This window comes from Heptranchias perlo, chromosome 5 (genome assembly GCF_035084215.1).
Source record: "Heptranchias perlo isolate sHepPer1 chromosome 5, sHepPer1.hap1, whole genome shotgun sequence".
Classification (NCBI taxonomy): domain Eukaryota; kingdom Metazoa; phylum Chordata; class Chondrichthyes; order Hexanchiformes; family Hexanchidae; genus Heptranchias; species Heptranchias perlo.
In genome coordinates this window covers 49990923-50010847 of record NC_090329.1, presented here as the reverse complement: position 1 = coordinate 50010847, position 19925 = coordinate 49990923, and the positions used below count along the sequence as shown (strand labels likewise).

Genomic DNA, 19925 nt, shown 5'->3' with positions numbered 1-19925 from the left:
GAAGCCTCGATTTTTAAATTCTCATCCTCGTTTTCAAATCCCTCCAGGGCCTCACCCCTCCCTATCTCTAACGTCCTCCAGCCCTACAACCCTCGGAGATCTCTGCGCTCCTCCAATTCTGTCCTCTTGACATCCCTGATTTTAATCTCTCCACCATTGGCAGCAGCTCTGGAATTCCTTCCCCAAACCTCTCTGCCTCGCTATCCACCTTTAAGATGCTCTTTGAAACCTACCTCTTTGACCAAGCTTTTGATCACCTGTCTTAATTGTTTGATAATCGCTCCTGTGAAGCGCCCTGGGACGTTTGATTGCCTTAAAGGCGCTATATAAATGCAAGTTGTTGTTGTTACTGTTGTCAAATATGATTACAGTTCCACAGCTCCAATCTTCCTTCTGGTTCTGTCTAAAATGCCCCATGCAACCGAAGTTTGGGGACCTTTCGAGAAACGGTATATACGTTTGCTTGGATAGTTTCACATTTCAATTATGCATAGGCCAAAAAAAAAGTATGTCGCTTCGTTAATATCGCTCCCTTGAAGACAATTGTAACATAAACAGTTTTGCGTGAAAAGTGCACAGTGGGTTCTATGGTGTGAGGTTACGTGCCGTCAGGGACTGGATGCTACGTGCCCCCGGCATCTTGGATTGTATAGATCTGATAGAAATATTATTTACACTGCCGATAATCCACTCTGCTGGTAAAATAACTCTTCGAGCCGCCAGCGTGACCCACGTGTGAGATAACTCACTTCTCGTTTTGAGAAAGAAACTGCATTGTGCCAGAGCTGAGAAGGCTCACAGCTCGCAGTCCCTGCACAGACGGATGCCACGACTCTGCAGCAGATATTAATGCACTGTTTATATGTATTCTATGCTTTATATTGACTGTATATATTGAACTGTAAATGAAATGTAAACGGCAATCTATTTTCCTGGAAATATTATATAGTAGTATATATGGAAAGTAAGCACTCTTTGTATCTCTTCTAATACTCTTTTTAAAAATTGTTTTGTACAGACTATAAGTTTTATGAAATATTTTTATTAATAATTAAAGAGAGCACCTTCAAACAACGCGCAGATTCTTTATTATCTCAGTGAATTGTCGTTGGAATCACTTGGCATCTGGATTAAGTTTGTGGGATGGCTTGGACCAAGGAACCGCTTTCCGGGGGCCTGCTCCACATCTCAGTAGCTCTCAGCCACGGGCACTTTTCTTAGCTTCAAGACAAGTGAAATATAAATTAATGCAAAAATAAAAGGATACCTTAGTACGACTTCCTGGTATGAAAGCTCAACTGTGGGTTTCGCACTGTAATACCAATTCTAACTCTCTTGCAGCATTTGACTGATATTCGTCTCCTCTCCCGTGGAAAAGGCTGCACAAACAGCGCAGGTCAGGCGGGAGGGGGGTTTAAGATTCGTGTTAGATCAATAACTATTTAGAAGGAACGCATGCTTTATTTCCACCACTCTGAATGCGGTGTTCCCGGAACACCCGCCGTCCTCTTGTCATTCGCCCAATTGGCCGTTGTTCGTGTTTGAGCGTAGACAGCAGGGCCGATTCGGAGGAAAATCCGTCCCCCGTGGATCACGATTTACTGGTCAGCGTTCTGCTAGCACCCGACCGCAGAATCAGTCCTAATGATTGCTGGTGGGCTATTCAATGATGAGAGCCATCACAAATTAGCCCAATCCCAGCCTCGCCTGATGTCCATAAACTTACACTTTCCAACAGGGTGACCAGATAGTATATTTATGTGGCGACTCTGGCTGATTTTCCTTGGTAACAGAAGGGCATTGAAGACAGCCCTAGTAAAATCACAGGAATCGCTGATTTGTGTGACTCAGTACCACTCTAGACACTGTATTAACCGCTGAACCATCATAATCACTATCACTTCTAAATGTAACTTCCATTCAGCATCACCTGGATTTCAATGAAATAATGGTTTCTGGCAGTCGCATTTCCGACTTCTGTTATAAGCTGCAAGTCCTGTAGGCGCAGTTTTAGTAGTTTAATCAAATTCAAGTTGCAAGCTGACCACCCAGAAATGAGCCAATCCTTAATTGAAAACAAATACAATAGCATTAGCCTCAGTGGGAAGCTGTGGGAAAGGGCGAAACTATCTAATCACCATCATACCTACTTATCTGTCTGTGGATCATTGTTTTGAAGTTGTAAAAGTTTGCAATTACTGCCTGACACTGCTTGCTGAATATTCTCAACGTGGCATCCGGGACTTGCTCTCATGCCACTAGAGAAATATTCTGAAAATACTTTTACCTAAACAAAATACATCCTAAGACCAATTATACTGTCCAATCTCCAATTTAAAATTATTTTGATTAGAGGTAACTTATGGGAACTGAAAGACTGTTTTCATCCTTTTGATGTTTAAGGAGACCACACTAGTGCTTTGAATACGTTTCTAAGAATACTTTCACAATGTTCTAGTACTTTTAAGGCCAAATCAACTTTGAAGTAAAGTCATGAGCATTTAATACCGGAATTTATCACTGAAAATTGTACTGAGTGGCAACCCTCAAGAATACCACCTCATTAGAAGATAATGGGCTTTTAATGACTCTAGTGATAAAAGCATTACCGTGAGCCATTACCACAGAGTAGAAACGGCAATGATTGTGCCACCAACATTTACTATCACCAATCATTTTACCACTAATGCTCAATCCATGCAAATGCAAACTTTAATAGTAAAGGCCAATATGTTGAGGGCAAAGACTCAAATAGGCAGGTTAATAATGAGCAAGATTGCCCAATAGGCAAAGTGGAAAGGAGCTAAAGGACTTAGTATAAAAGTGTAAACTACAGAACTTGTTCCTGTCGCTTTTCTCGATTTCTTGTTGCTTTTTGCCACTTTTCTATTCCTCTTGCAGTCTTACTTCACCTATTTCTTCCTACTTCTACTTCTCCAGGTGACAGAGAATCCATTGCTATGAGATTTACTATGGTTCCACAGTTCTCTGTGACCTCAATTATACAGTACTGTTCAGGGGCATAGTTTACAGTTTTAGCTGTTGCATTTTTGGTTTGAAGGTTTGGATGTGAAAATTTCCCCCCCTAACATGAACAGCAATCAATTGCAGAAAAGGAGACCATAAAAATATATTGTTTTACCCATAGTCAAATCAAATCTGTTTGTACGGAACTCAACCTGATTCCCAGAAAACTTCGACACAACTGGGAATGATTATCTAGCCACATTTTCACTATTTTTCTTTCCCAACTTGTCTCAGTATTTCTTGATTCTGTTCCCTATCTTGTTCACTCTTTGTTTCTTGCATTCTCTTTTTGCTTTTGCTCACTCCCCACGCAAAGGAGGGTTAAGAGTTCCTCCGTGGGAGGCATGGATTTCTCATGTTCCTTAGCATTGGTGAAATGACTTAGAGAATTTTCAGCAGTTCCAATAAGTACGGGGATGCATTTTTCCCGTGGTACAATTGATTCTCTTACATCCGGAGAGCTGGGAGAAGTAGAAGGAAGAGGGGTGAAGTAGGTAGTGTAAATAAGAAGGCAGGTAAAGGAAGGAAAAGGTGGCAAAAAGCAACTAGAAATGAAGATCAGCAACAGATCGAGCCACTGCTTGATACTTGGAAACAACAGGCGAAGCACCTTTAATTTAGACGTGCCAGTCGAGACCAAAATGCTAACACACCGATATAGGGTTTCAGGGCAGAATCATTCATTTTATAAAGGATGAAATGTTTGTATTAAATGATTATTATTCTCTTCGTTTAGGCAAACGTGGTCGAGCCAAAAAAATTTGAGAGGGCGAATAGAAAGCGTGTGATTCTTCTGGCACTTTTGTATCACTATAAAGTGGTCTCAGTTGAACCTCCTGGTTACGTTATACATTGGACCACACCTTAATTGAATATTGTGGCAGTGTGGAGGCTTCCACCTGCTCTCTCAATACATTTAAAATGTATTAGCCAGCAGATGCAAACAACCAAGCATGGGTAGACCTCTCTCCTGCTAGATTGACGGGCAGGCAATATAAATCGATATTGTAGATGCCAATCTGAGTTCAGTAACTACAGTGTTACTGCAGCCTACAAAATGAGGGGGAAGGGGCGCTGACTCAAGTAATGAGGTTAGGTTGCCATAGGTACTGGTGTTGGTGTTTCCTTCTCATTGTTGGTCGGTAGCAGTAGATGTAAAGACGGCTTTGAAAGTACAGTACTAACTGGAAGAATATTAGTCCATTCTCGTTATTCTTCTGGACTCGCCCAAAATTCTGATTGTCAGGTACCAATCTGTCTGGCTTTTGATAAAGGATGACAATGCTATTTCTCCACTGATGATGTATCGCTAAGAAGATACGAAATATATCTTTTTAAGTCTAACTTCCTTGGGCTATTTGAGCAGTTTGAAATTTGTTAGTGTGTGTGTTTTTCGGCACACCCAAGTGGAGAACAATACATTTTCATGCATTTTTGGTTAATGGTTTTACTCCCCCACCTTCCCGATACACATAAACGCACACACAAGCCGTCTCTTCACTTGGGTTGGCTTCTGTCTAGGACTAGCTAAAGTAAACATTTACACGGACGTATCTGTCTTCTTCACTGACTGGAGGAGAAAGTAGGTCGCTGGACCTGTCGGCACACTCTGCTACATCCTGCCTTTTCCGATAAGTCCTGTTGGCAACTTTCTGCTACTGCTACCAGAAACTGAACGGTAGGATAAAGAATTTCCATCGAGGGCACACCCAGATATTTTACAGTCGCTTCTGCGACAAACACCATTTGCATGACTGGGCCGAGTAGAAAATTGTAACATCTATCCGAGAAATCAAAAAGTTTTGAGGAAATAGCGTAATGCAATAATCGGCGTAAAGTTACACACTTCCAAGCCTTAACATAGATGCTGCCTTTTCAGGATGTTTTGCACCTTTTAGCTAAAACGCTTTTTTTTTTAGCACATAGCTAGCTAATCACTAGCAAGAAATACATTTTAGAGAACGGTGCAGGGATTTGTAATTGCTGCATTAGTCTTAAAAAATGGAAACCTCTCCAATTGCTTATTTATGATACGGATCCGCCTTGCACAAATCAGATGGTGCTTGTAGCCGCACACCTTGGGTTTAAATAGGGCAGGATGCAATGGTAGAATTAAGCATGGGATGTGAAAGGCAGGCAAGATTCATTAGGAGCTCGGATAGGAGGGAATAAAGGGAATATTACAGCCTAATCTGAATAGGAGCATCTGTTCAAAAAATGATCACCACAAGGCTCAGGGATCAATCTCTACAATGGAAATTCTTCAATTTAATGCAACTTGGGGCAGGAAAAAGCTTCCAAAGCAGTACATGGAGGTGGGAGGAATACACCCCTGAAGCCCTTTCAAGGTGTCTGGAATGAAAGTAAGTAACAATAAGATCACACGCCTGTTCGGTTTTAAGCAGCAATATTATTGGTTTGAAACATAAATAAAACAGTATTTACTGTATGCACTATATTCAAAGAAGTCATATGGAGCGAAGGCCCCAATCGTTCCACTGGGTTGGCATGTATAATGATTATTATATGTAGTGTTTTCAATGAGATGACCAGATTTCACATTTCAGAATTCTTGGTTCAAATTGTTCAAGTTACAGAATCATTACAAAAATAGGTCTGATGTATTACAGTACTTACAATGACAGCCCCTAAAACTTCAAGTTGAAGTCTATTTTACTAACACACCTGACAACTCAAAATGGCACTTAGGGTATCAAAATATTTATTTGAAAAATGGCCTGTTGATCAGATGAGAATTCTCTTAACAGTCTAGACTTGAATTCCAGGTGCAATGTAACAGAGATGATCTAATGCCACTTTAAGATATTTCTTTACCCAAGTGTCCTGCTTAGATAGCACAAGCTAATGACACTTAAAGGGAATTACATAGGCAATAACAACATGAAAAACACATAAATATAGTGATTAATTGTTTACAGATCAAAGACCAACATACCTAGCTGAAAATGCCAAAATGTGGAAGATCCGAATACCTGGGTGAGTAAAATCTAGTCAGGAGATCTAGGGCAATTTTACTCAATTCAATGTACATTAATACTTACAAGTCACAGACTCTTTCATATTCTGACACTGAATTGGTTAAAGGCCTTTTGACTAAATAAGATCAAGTCTAAATAAGCATTTTAGCAGTGTTGAAATAGGACACTGCCAATAAAGGGACATCAGGATAAAATGCAAAGATTTACGTGTGCATAGAATGTAATAGATTTGATTTGCCCCACATCTTTTTTTCACCACAATGGCTGTGTGTAGTAATTAGAGACATCCCAACACAATGGGATTAGTTAACCTTTAAATATGCATTTTTCTGTGTACAGGACTTATATCTCTTGGGTGATTTTTGTGTATAAAACTATTATAAAGCAAGAAAAAATTGATCAGAACCACAAACCATTTCTTCCTTCCAAATATACTGTGATCCAGCTAAAAAAACTAACATTCTTGCTTTTGTTATGTCCACGTATACTGCACTTATTGGCGCAGTACCAACTGAATTTTAACAGGGATGCAAATGTGGTATTGTTGTACCACAGGGAGTTGTGGTACTGTCTACTATTGGAGTCGGGGAAGAGATAGTGCTTTAAAATTAAGTTCCCATTGATTAGCTGGGATTAGCCACCTGAGTTGTAAGGAGGACTGCAGAAGCTGGGAATGTTTACAATGGTGAAGAAAAAGCTCAGGGGTGATAGAGGTATTTAAGACCCTAAAGGGCACAGATACGATAAACATCAATATGTTCAACATAGAAAGAAATTCTGCAACAAGAGGGCATAGCCTTAAACTCAGAAAAGGGAGGAAGTAAAAATGGTTTAGTGGAGATTTTGCTCTTCATTGTGCCAGGATTTGTGGGGCATCCCCAGATGCATGATACTGGACATGCCCCTGGAATAGGCACGTACCCAGCATGATAAGACTATTAATGAGGTGGGAGGGAGAGTTCCCAGCATTCTTCATTAACCTTTGGTGCACTTTAGCAGAGATGTACCTGAAGACACTTGGTGACGAAGCTTGCACTGGGGCCCTCAGTTGACCAAAGGGTCTGCAGGTGTCCTGTGGGCAGTCTGAAGATAAAAGAAGAACATCAGGAATTAAAACTTTTTGATGTATTCTCTTCCCACACTGCCAGGGCTGCAGTCAATCTGCAGCCAAGTTGTAATGCTAGAGGTAATTTTGCTTTTTTAGGTAGACTTGTTGCTGGTGCAAAACTTCTGATTCCTATTAAGTCAGCATTGCTGTACTGCATGTTGTGCAGTCCAAAAGATTGGCAATACCAATGTGAAGTAGATGGGGTATGAGCAAAATAATTATATACAGTGGCTGAATAAATTAAATTCTCTTTTTATTACATGGGATTCTGGGATTTTTACCTGCATTTCGGGGCTCCATTTTCTCATGAAAACTATAAATCAAAGGCCTCACGTGTGAATCACTGATATTCAAGTATGGGGTTAAGATCATGAAAGACATAATTTGTTGCTGTGTAAAAATACTTTTTCAGTCATGCAAGGGTAAAAAAATACATGCAGTTTTGTAGCATGGCTCTTCAAGTAGTTTCTGACCTTTATGCATTTACAGCCCAGGAATATATTAGTGCACATCCTCACTGGCAGGATTATTGTATTGGCAAACATAAAGAGACCTGAAACCTGAGCTTGGCCAAATTCTTCAGAAGAGACAAAAAATTTTGTAGTCACTAGTGTAGAAGTTTTTATGAATAAGCATGTGAAAAATAAGTATTAAGATAAAGTGAACAAATTTTGTAAGAGAATCTGCCTGAAAGGGCAAACATTGACTATTTAGTGAAAGAGAAAAACATAGCTCTCTTTGGCACAGACTCAAACTCTTCTTGTGGAAAAAAAAATCAATTTGAGATAAAGTTAGTATAAAGCAACTTACTAGAAGCTCAATTAATGAAGCAGAATGTTAGGGCTGATTCAACAGTCCAAACTACTCAAATGGTCAGAAGTTTTCATATGTATACACAAAAGCTTGTTCATGCAGATTGTACAATGACAGATGAAATGACTCGAACCAAAATGATGTACTGTAACAGATTATCCTTTATATAATCATAATATCTCACTGCACATTTTGGATCCATTCTTAGGACAGAGGCAAAATCATGTAATCAATAGCAGTTTGTTTAAGTGAGACCTGAACTTTGTTTATAAGATGGTACATGTTATACTTTACTCACAAACCCAATGGAGCCAAAAATTCACAGTACTTTTGATGCACTCCCAATGTATGTCTGGTGGGAGTGTGAAGGAAGGGCCATAACTTAGGTTGGGACTTCGATATGCCAGGGTCCCAGCCTATCCCAGTAGTTTCTGTGGGGCCTTGTTGGGGGCCGATGGGCAAACCTCAGACATTTTTCTGGGGGGGGGGGTGATGGGTGGACCCCCTGTTACCCTATATCAGGAACTCTTTGCTAGGATTCCTGGCTTTTCCCCTTTGGTGCCTAAAATGCACCTTTAGTGGCATGGGTGCCTGCCCATAATATTAAAATTCCGTGACCTTCCCCTGACTCCACATACTTTGGTGGGGTCAGGATCAGAAGTAATGGGCAGGTGCATCCTGGAACTTATGTTGGGATGTTAACATTGTGGATAACAGCCCATAGTGAAGTCATGACTGAATGAAGACTGGTTTTGGTGGTTAGCTTTCCACAAAACTGTGGCTCTGAAAGAAAATAGTTCTTTTAAAATAAAACTAAATATAATAAATTGGACATAATTTTAATTAAAATTGCAACCATCCACTGAATTTTTATGTCTAAAGAATTAGTTCCATTTTGCCTTTCATGTTTTCCTCTCAGGCACATCTTTTCGACTTACATGTCTTTGCTCAACTAATCTGATTAATGTGGAATAGATCAACTTCTCATGTGGAATAGATCAACTTCTCAAATTATGTATCAATAAAAAAATTATAATAGTTCTTTTCTTCATTTTTTGAAAAAGATTATAATTCAGCATAAAGAAATAAAAGTATTTGATTGTTATGTAGAACAGCTTTAACTTCTCACAATGCAATATAGTTCAATGGACAAACATCCACAATTACAGCACAGGCTTTTGAGACACTATTCCTGTTTACTGCTGTTCAATAGAAATGATAATGAATTTCTTGGCAAAGTAGTTGTACATTCGTTAGGATTCAACTGTAATAACTGGATCAAGGACAATGTCTGAATAATGTTTCAAAGTATTTTTCATGCAAAAATAAAACTTCCATTTCAAACTGTTCTGCATTGATTGACAGGAAGACCAAGAACAAAATTGAATTATTATATATGCTACTTGGGATGAGGGAAAGACTTGGATTTGGGAGATCTCTTTCAAAGGAAAGTTTACACAGCAATAAGGTATGACCATATTAATAAGGTCATCTAAATTGTTGCTCAAGGACCAGTCAGTCTGGCAGAATATACAAGAAAATCATCCGTTTTCATATCATAGATATTTCTTGACAGTCATAATACAATCGTGATGTAAAAATATCCATATAACAGCTGATCTTTGAAACTGCTTAAAAATCATCATCACTTAAAAAGGAATAAGGTAGCATCCACATTTTGTGATTTTATTTTTTCTGAATATTTGTGTTGAACAAGGAAGGGATGCCAATACTGGGAAATAGAATATTATTTCCATTTCAGGCATGCAGAGCCAGTATCACACATTGCCAGCTCTCTGTATTCTGACCCCAACCTCTGTAGTGTACCCTTTCTGCACTAGTGTGCATTGTTCTGTTTCCCAAGTCCTTTTAGGCTCTTTAAATGAGATTGCAATCAATTCTAAATTAGGGATTGTTTGTGCTATGGGTCTGCATCACCTAAGAAGTAAATTGCGATTACCCAAACTGAATTCACATGAAGTCTTTACAGCTAAAAAAGAAACAAGACTTATCTCTTCAGTCTGGGCTGGATTTGGCTTGAGTCCCAGAGGTGAATGGGCAAAATACCTAGCTATGCCATCCAGTCTTTACCCTTTTTAAAATGTTACTTTGGACAGGTCAGGAGCAGGTCAACTGTATTATGCTGCTACAGCAGTAGCTAGCACTATTTTAAGCTGTAAAGCTCCTCTTCGTACAAAAGACTGATCACTTCAGTGTAAAGCCCACCCTATGACATCATTCTCAGTTAAGAATGATGGGAAAGAGGTGGGCTTTGGAAATGATCCCTTAACCTCTTTGAACACACTACTCACTAATAATTCTTAGGAGAAAAATCTGCTATGGTATCCTTGGTGCTTTAAGTAAGTAATATTAGAGTGCTCTGACCAGAGAAATAATAAACATTTGCAGTATTAAATGGAAAAGAGTGAGGAATATAATGTAAAAAATGACTTCACCACTGGGATTTAGTTCGTTTTAAGATTTGTTTCTGACTCTTGTTACCTGTTGAATACAAAGGTACAACAAGGCAGGACATTTTTCTTGGCTAAGTAACTTGGCACGTTTTCTGATTACCACTGAGAGCAGGAAAAAGAAATGAACCTCAGTAAATGTTGAACTAAACCGTTTAATTCCAAATTATATGGTAGCTACATATTGAAGACAAAAATTATAAGGGCCTGGTGATATTCAGTGGGCAGTGGAGTGCAGTTGTAATAGAAAGCAAGATCAAGTTTCATCAGCCATAGCACATACATGCCAAAAAAGTGCCTGTATATGTACTACAAGTAATGTCATAAAATTTCTACCATGCCCTAGCTTTTCCCAAAAGTTTGCAATTATTTTGTGGGTTTGGCAAACCACAATTTGTAGCAAACATTAGGAAGTTTGCACATCTGCACTTCATACACATCCTGAATAATGTTCACAACCTTTTAATAGGCCACAAATGTGCACAATCTGAAAAGCTGGATGCCTGTGAACTAATCAATTGCAGCTTTATAGTCTATAACACAACCAAATATATTTTTGACTCCTCACTGATTGGGTTCTTATTATCTTTTCTCCTTTCCTCTCCTGCTGTCACTGACTCGGGCTGGACTACGGTTCCATGGGCATTGGCTACTGTCTGGTACCTCAGTCTGTGACCATTCTTCACATGTGAATTTGGACAGTGAGTGTCTTCAAGTTATTTTACCAGAGGCACCACAGCCAAGCCCCATCCTGATCTTAACCAACATATGTATGCCTGGATTTTGCAGCAGGAGTCACTGGATAGCAATCAGGAGCAGGAACCCTGCCCAAATTTTCCACACCCTAGCCCAGGACCAGGTTGGTGGAGTGAGGGAGGGAGTGATGCACAGGAGGCTAGAGTCAGAAGAATGGAGAGTTCTAGTGGGGTTCTAGGGCTGGAGGATGTCACACAGATAGGGCAGGGCAAGGCCATGGAGGGAGTTAAACATGAGAATAAGAATTCTAAATTGGAGGCGTTGGAGAACTGAGAGCCAATGTAGGTCAGTGAGGACAGGGGTGATGAGTCAGTGGGACTTGGTGCGGGATAGGATACGGGCAGCTTAGTTTTGGATGAGCTGAAGTTTACAGAGCATGGATGATGGGAAACTGGCCAGGAGAGCATTGGAGTAGTCGAGTCTGGAGGTGACAAAGTCATGTATGAGAGTTTCAGCAGCAGATGGACTAAGGCAGAGGTGGAGGCAGGCGATGTTACGGAAATGGAAGCAGGCAGTCTTGGTGATGAAATATAAAATATTAAAAGTAAACTAGAAAAAGTAGGACCAGAGCATATAAATGGAAATTAGTGAAAAGCAAATAGGATATAACACTGCTACAGCAGTAGCTAGCACTATTTTAAGCTGTAAAGCTTCTCTTTGTACAGAAGACCGATCACTCCAGTTTAAAGCCCATCCAATGACATCATTCTCAGTTAAGGATGATGGGAAAGAGGTAGGCTTTGAAAATGACCATAATTAGGAAAAGCCTCTTTACTGAAAGAGCAATAAATGTTTTGAATAATGTGCCAGGTGAGGCAGTAAAAGAAAGAACATTCAGTCTGTCCAAAATGCTGATAGGAGAATTAGGGTACTAGAAAGATGTGCATGGATGGAACTAATGGTCTTTCTTGTTCCTGATTATTTTTTTGTTACTCTTGTTTTGGCTCAGACTCATGATAGGCAGTGATTTATTGATTTTTTTTTCTACAAGTATTTGAAGCAGGCATATCTTTAATCAGCTGCTACATTCTGAAGAACTGCTGACATTGCCTACTTCCAATGCTCATTTTTGGATGTTGACTCTCTCATTTGTAACCTAAACTGTTAATGAGCTACTATCACTCTGGCTCAACATTCAGCCACATGTTTGAAATTCCTAGGGGTGAAAACTCTATGGGCAGGATTCTCCTCTTCACATCGTTATTGCAATAGGGTGAGACTTCTGCCTGTAACCTCGAGACCACTGCAACCAAGACCGCTTTCCTAAGGTTGGGGTCATTTCCCATGCAGTGAGGACTCTCAGCGGAATTCCTGCCAGCTACAGAGAGACACACCACCGTGAGGGAGCAAAATCCTGGTGATACTGTAGCGGGACCAATACTGCAGCTTCAGAAGAGGCAGTCGGGGATTTAAGGAAGTGGAAAGTCCCAAAGAGGATTCCAAAAGTTTCTTTTAGGCCTTGGCCGCAAGTGCATTGCACCATTTTGAAGGGAGGAGGGGCCTCTACTAGGCCCTGTCCCTCCATTACAAGAATTTTGGAACGTTATCACAGCTATCCCAGGACTACTGGCACCTTTCTTCAGGCGTTTCATAGATTGGCGGTAAGAGAAGCAGAAGCAGGAAAATTGGTTTGGAAGCTGGCCATGTCCCCAGCTAGCATTTACATGTGACGGGTGGGGAAGGAGCTGCTGGTAGCAGTCCTGGTGGGGCTGGGATAGGGGAATGGAGCTCAGAGCAGGAACAGAGTAGTAGGCCTCATCACCCAATTTAGCCCCCTTTGCTGCCACTATCTTGCCCTATTTCAGGTGGGATAGCGGAGGAAAATCCAGCCCTATGTGTTTGAATCTTCTGTGGTTCACACGTTGCAGTCCGTCAGCACATAGCCGTGAAGAAGAAAGTCAGAAAGGCATTTTGTGCCCAAGTGTTTTTTCAATAAATGACTCATCAATATTGGTCCAAGGGTATACACTGATCACGTGAGCTGATTGTGAGCCTTATATAAAGACATTTTACAATTAATTGTCATGCCTTTTGGTGTGCACGTGCAAAATAAGAAAGTTTCACTGCAAATAATCAGTAGATGCCATCTGCACTAATAAAATCAACTGAACAGTACAACTGGAAGATGCCCTGAAAGTTATTATAAAAAGGTGTGACTGGTTCCACAATCCTTCTTTAGTGGTCTAATCTGCTTCCTTAGGTTTGGAACTGAAACAGCACACAAAGGAAATGCTTACAGATCCACATGTTGGAAGCTTCGTTTGACTTACAGTGCAATAAATCTCATCTGCTGGACTGTCATTGCATTAGGCTCGCACACATTCTGATCTAGCTCATTCTTGTCGTTACAAGTGTCACACTGTTAATCATACAGCATCTTCTTTGTAAATCTTTGTGTCCATCCATCTGTAAGACAGCCCTCTTAATGAGACTTATGGAAGCTTGCTTTCATCTACTATAACATCCTTCTCTCTTACTGTACACTAACAGCAGATGTAACAAGGGAACTGTTTGATGCTTTGCATTTATAATTCTTCCTTCAACCAACAACTGGAGATGCAGTCTAAATATCCAAATTAGTTTAAAATCTGATGTGATTGTGTTCGTCATTGTTGTGGTTGTAACAAGCAATTGACCCTGTGGGGAAAGCAATGACAAAAGTTAAAATTTAAACCAGCAATAATGTTCTGTCCTATAGATGGATGTTGGTGGTGCCATGTTAGTTTTAGAATCAGTTTGGTTTTGAGGTTCTGGGAAGAGTATGAGAAGGTGCAATGAATCTTTATTTCAACACAGGGAGAATGCAAGGATCATAAATGAAAGTTTAAATGTTGTTGAATACAGGTAATAAAAATGTAAGCTAAAAAAAAATCTTAATGGCAAACATGCAGGACAAAGCAGCCCGCTTGATTGGCACCCCATCCACCACCCTAAACATTCACTCCCTCCTCCACTGGCGCACAGTGGCTGCAGTGTGTACCATCCCCAGGATGCACTGCAGCAACTCGCCAAGGATTCTTCGACAGCACCTTCCAAACCCGTGACCTCTACCACCTAGAAGGACAAGGGGAGCAGGTACATGGGAACAACACCACCTGCACGTTCCCCTCCAAGCCACACACCATCCCGACTTGGAAATATATCGCCGTTCCTTCATCGTCGCTGGGTCAAAATCCTCGAACTCCCTACCTAACAGCACTGTGGGAGAACCTTCACCACACGGACTGCAGCAGTTCAAGAAGGCGGCTCACCACCACCTTCTCAAGGGCAATTAGGGATGGGCAATAAATGCTGCCTTGCCAGCGTGCCCACATCCCATGAACGAATAAAAAAAAATCAGTACGGATATATCCATTTATGGGGGGCCTGTTGGCAAGTTGCAGGTGGGAGTACTTGGTGAGACATTGAGAATGAAAGAGGGTGAAAAAAGTGCAGGTAGAATTGCAGGAGATGCAATCTGCTGGCCCAAAGGCAAGCTGGAGGGCCTCTTCAACTGCTGTGCTGAGGGATTTGAACTTCACAGGGTCTGCCTACAAAGGTTCTTTAGTAGTTCAAAAGCAGGACTTCATGGGGTCTTTTAAAAACTGTGCCATGCAGCTAGTACAATTTAGGCCTATCCATGGAGGAATGCACAACCCACATCTGTGCAGTGCTGCAGACTGCCATGAAGAATGTGCCAGTCCAGGGCCCTTTGCAGCAGAGGACTCCTTAGCCAATGTTCTAAACTCAGGCTTAGCTTCTCATAAATGTTTTGACTAATGCTATAGAGACTTTGACATCCAATCTACAGCAGTCTTTCTCCTTTGGATTAACTGTGGTGAGATGGGGTGGGGGGGGTGGTGGGAGGGAAATCAGATTGAGACAGCATTAACATAGGGCTTCAATTACCTCATTGCTTCTTAGAAGTTTGCTCTTATACAGATCTGTGAGGGAGTGCCCAGCAGCAGGAGAATGGCCTGGATGATGCTCATGTCTCTAAGGCAATGCAGTATCCTATCTTCCATGCCACCCCACTCAAATGATTACAGTAGAGTTATTGATCACACAGACCCAGGCAGCCCTTCATCAGTGAATGTGGTGCCTTCACTTGCAGGGCTATCTTTGGAGCCAGACGGAGGGACTGGGTCACTAACTACCCTGGAGGCAAGAACTGGCAGCCAACATCCATCCATCTCACTTCCTCTTCTCGTTGGAGGAATGCCTAGACAGAGCACAAGATTAGGAAGGGAAGTACAGGGGCAAAAACACACTGATCACAGCAACACCATATTTAGTAAGGATTAATAAAAGCTGCACTATCCTGACAGCTATTTTGGTGCGAGGGTAATTCAGATTCTTGAGGAGAAATGAGGCTGCATTCATGGATGCTAATGTATAGCCTGACCCAATAGAGGGAAAGTTTTACTTGGCATGAGGATTGAGCACACGTGGGGCAGGGGGAAACAGTTACGCATTGGCAGGAAAAGGCTATTAATGAAATGTTTGTGTGATTACATCTTATATGATAATTGCAGTAGTCTGAGCAACTTGTTCAGCAGGCAATTCTGTTCCCTTGTGTTCGGCCTCATCATCTTTCTCGGCTTTTTTGCTGTCTTACTTCTCTTGGCTGCTCCTTCGTTAGGCCCCTTTTCAGGGCAAAGTTGTGGAGGACACAGCTGGCAACAATAATCTTACAAACCTTGATTGGACTATGCTGTAGAACTCCCCGATTGGTCCAAGCAATGGAATTGTCGTTCCAAGATGATGAAGATTTGTTCTACTATGACCCAGGTGGATGCGTGTGTTAATTGCACCTCTTCTGAGCTCTTATCCTTCGTTGCTGCACTGATGCCATGAGGCATGGTTTCATGACTTATCTTCACAAAAACCATCCCTGGGGTCTTCTTGGCCCGTTATATAAGGTTGACACTGTTGATTGTCAGAGGATGAATGAATCATGGGCGATGCCAAAGAAAGGTGAATTCACATGCATGATTACGTTCCTGTGGTCGCAGATCATCTGTACACTGATGGAATGGTAGCCCTTTCTATCCATTAACAAGGGCTGTGCTCATGCTAGGGGTGTGCACAGCCACGAGTATAGGCGGTGATGCCCTGCACTTAGGGGAATGCTGCCATATGGTCGAAGTAAAGGACTCTTTCTTGCTGCCACTGCTTTTGACACGAAATGTAATGAATCCCTGGTCTTGGCAAACAATGTGCCAGTTAACTGCTTGATTGAATTATGAACTGAAGATTGGTAAATGTGATGGAGATCTCCTGCTGGAGTGTGCAGAATGTGGTGACGGCTTCCTCCAGGAATCAAAGACAGCGCTGGCAGGTTTCTTACAATGGGTCCAGATAAGAGACCTGCGCCCTACATACATAAGTGTCAGTGTAAGGATGTCTCCGAATGGAGCATCTAAGCTGCAATACCATCTGCCTGGCATACCTTCTCTGATTAACATCCTGAACCTACAAATAAAGGTATGGCCATAGGAATACCCATAGCAGGGAGGTAATCGGCTCTCTAACAACTAAAGCTGTGCAAACAGTCATTAACAAAATATGTAGTACAGTTTTAAGCAGCCATCAAGAAGGCTCTAACAGGTTTCAATAACTTCCTTCGTGCAACATGATCAAAACAGTGCAGAAACAATCAGTTACTCAGATACAGCAACTACAACAATGTACCTAAACAACAAGGGTACAACTGAAGGGAACAGACCTCCTAATTTTATTGAAATACATTTATAGACAATAATAACCTTGTGCACAGGCTCCAAGTGCATACAGTGGCATGATGGGTGCAGGTGAGGCCTCAGGCCTTTGGGCTTTATAATACAGGCTGGACAGTCATTTTTTTGTCTGGAGGAGGCAACATTGAGACCCTAAATAGGGCAATATTCATATAATTTGCAGCAGAGCAGAGCTTAGCTTGTAACACATGGAGGTTGAGACAAAAAATGTTAGAATTAGAATTTAGAAAATATGAATTATGGTAAAATGAACTATAGGAACAAGGGTGCAGACATGCAATTTGCACATAGTAGTCTGGATTTTCTGCTGGGGTCATATCTCTGGTGGGAAGGGACTTCTATCTGTCCCAGAAATACCCTCCTGACTCTGGCCCTATTTGTGTCCTTGGGCTCATTTGCATGTGGGAGGTAGCTCTCTGGCCTGTGCTGGGGAGTTGTGCTAGATTGAGGGGGGGGTGTGGAGAATTGCGGCAGAAGGTCTCGGTGTGGGGGTGGGGGGGGGGGGGTTGCTGCTGCAGTAGAAAGAAGAGGCAGTTTATCAACTGCCTGACAAAAAATCTTGACTGATGCTGATGGGGCCTGTGCACAGCCCTCCTCTTCATTGAAATCCTTGAAGCTCCATCCACTGACTTTATAATGCTGGATGCTGGGGCCTAACAGGTTGCCTCAGCATACAACTGAGGTAAACAGCTGGAAATACAGTGGAAACTGTATTTCCCTCCTTTTAATTTAATTTGCATGTACTTGTCCACATATGGGCGCATGTATTTTAGGTTGCCAGGTCCACCCTTAAGAAATGTTGGGGAGTTGGTGGGGGTCAAGGGTGGGGGGCGGTAGAGGCATGCAGCCACATGCCCCTCCCAGGTCTATAGAAAAATCGTCAGGAGGCGGGCTGAAAGTCTAGGCCAGTGAGTTCCCATTCTCCTTTGTACTGTCAGGAAGGTGGAGCTGTAACCAGTAAAGGTCAGTTGATTCTCTACAGCAAAAGAAGGAAAAATCATAGGACATGTTTCTGGTATCTGCTCTTCTAGTGGCAAATACATTGGAAGAGGCCCAGAAGCAGTCTCGCTGCCTGCCTCCTTGACTGGAAAGACATAAAGAAGGAATGAAGAGATGAAAAAAAAAGATATACAAAGTTGGGTCCAAAAAACAAAATCAAATACCGTTGCACTGTAGAAAATTACCTCATTTAGTTGTGGTTTTAATGAAATTTAATAGTTGCTCTTCAATAAACATACTTTTCTCAGTAGCTAGTCAAAGACAATAGCTAAGTTCTACTGAGCATTATTGAAGTATAGCTGCTCCAGAGGGAAAAAAAATCTTTACCAATATCATCACTGGAACAATTTATTTTATTTTAGGCAAATGTCAGTGCCTACAACAGACGCCAGACACAATAGCACAGTGCTTCCTACTTCTGGAAATATCTTAATAGCTAATTTGGTCTTGACAAGTTTCTGGTCAGGCGAGATCTGATAAATGTGATTTTGACAAATAAAGCAAGATGATTTTAAAGCATATTGTAATCATTTCCCTTGCTGGGGTTTGGCAGGGCTCTGGATAAGTTGCATCTATACTTTTCAACAAACCTACAATGCTCCCTTGATTGAAAACTAAAACTAACCTAATGAACTGCAAGTAGACAGTGAATGCCAACAATTATTAGTCCATAAAAATGACCCTGATATAAAACAGATTTACTTATGCAGGGGCTGTACATAAGATATAAAAATTACAGGGCAGTCACAAATATTTTGAAAGCTGCTGTAACCAAGTAGTCATCCTAGCAAATGATTTTCCAAGCCCTGTCTGGGAGATATGTCTAAAATTTAATTTATTTTTGTTTAAATGAGCTAGCTTTAGTGCCATAGTTCAACTCTAGAACACATTAGAATTTTAAGACTATGTAATGCGTCATATATTATGTCATTTAAAAAATCATTTATATTTTACATTTTACACATACTAAGGCTCTATTACAATTTTGCTAGATCTGTATATAACCAGTCTATGAGCATTTGAGCCATCTCCACACTGGCATCCAAAACAAAGGCATGGCGAATTCCTTTTTGGCAGAGATGAATAGTCCCTTCAGGAAAGCTTCTCTTCATATCTTCATAATACGTGATTGGGCACCAGTGATCATTACTTCCATAGTAAAAGATAAGCTAAAATGGAGACACAATTGCAGACTGTCAGGAAAGATTTGGTTACCAAATTCACTTTATTAGGAGCTATTTGTTACATGAAATATTTAACGTAATACTGTGAGATACTTAGAAACTATTTTAAGCCAAGCTGCTCCAACATTAGTGATAGGATGTACAGGGATAGATTATGTGAGTTTTAATCTGCTGGCATCACAAGACACTGAGTAAATTGGTGTCTATGTTGAAAACTAAACTTTCCAAGTACAGTTTCAAAAAAGCATCATGTCTTATATATCATTGCATTTGGCACACCATTTTCTTCAATTGTACACTGGCGATCTGCAAAATTATTTTACTATGTTGGCTTTAGTAAAGGGTGTGAATGTATTTTCAAATCTTTCATTACACATGAAGGTACTGGAAACTGCACATATGTAATTGTAGTGGAGATTAAGGAGAAAAGAATGATTTACAGCATACTCTGTTTGAAATTGAGCTCGGAAAGTTCTGTTCACTGAAGGCAGCATTGAGTAGTTTGGTTTAAGAAATTCCGATTGGAAAATTTCTGAAGATTTCTACAAAAAAACTTTGTGGAATATTTAGTAGACCCTTCTTTAGAGAACTCAGGGGATCATAATCAACAGAAAAGTACAATTTCAAAGCTGTAATTATGAAGAGTTTAGGCAAGCTACACTTGAGAAAAGTTCCTATTTTTCACATTAAGTTCATGTTTCCGGTGATGGGGCAAACTGCAGCTGATTTTACAAAACTGAACATGGGTATTCAGCAAAGAATAATCAAAGTAACTTAAGACTTCAGCTGTTTAATGATATAGCTTCCAATTATTTTTTGATAGTATTCAA

At 40.8% G+C, this 19925-nt stretch overlaps 1 protein-coding gene across 3 annotated transcripts in view; it reads right to left on the bottom strand.

Moving 5' to 3' along the window:
• Positions 1 to 1065: 1065 nt before the first annotated feature.
• Positions 1066 to 19925, bottom strand: part of ldah (lipid droplet associated hydrolase) — a 306360-nt gene continuing 287500 nt past the window's right edge. Inside the window, exons 7-8 of one of the 3 annotated variants that reach the window (XM_067984345.1) lie at positions 7034 to 7109; positions 1066 to 1221 (exon numbers count right to left, since the gene is read on the bottom strand). In XM_067984345.1, the coding sequence (XP_067840446.1) occupies positions 7071 to 7109 (39 nt within the window). In that variant the 3' untranslated portion in view covers positions 1066 to 1221; positions 7034 to 7070. Of the gene's footprint in view, positions 1222 to 7033; positions 7110 to 18246; positions 19081 to 19925 lie in introns of those variants that run through there. The other 2 variants (XM_067984344.1, XR_010962896.1) reach the window with 2 other exon arrangements.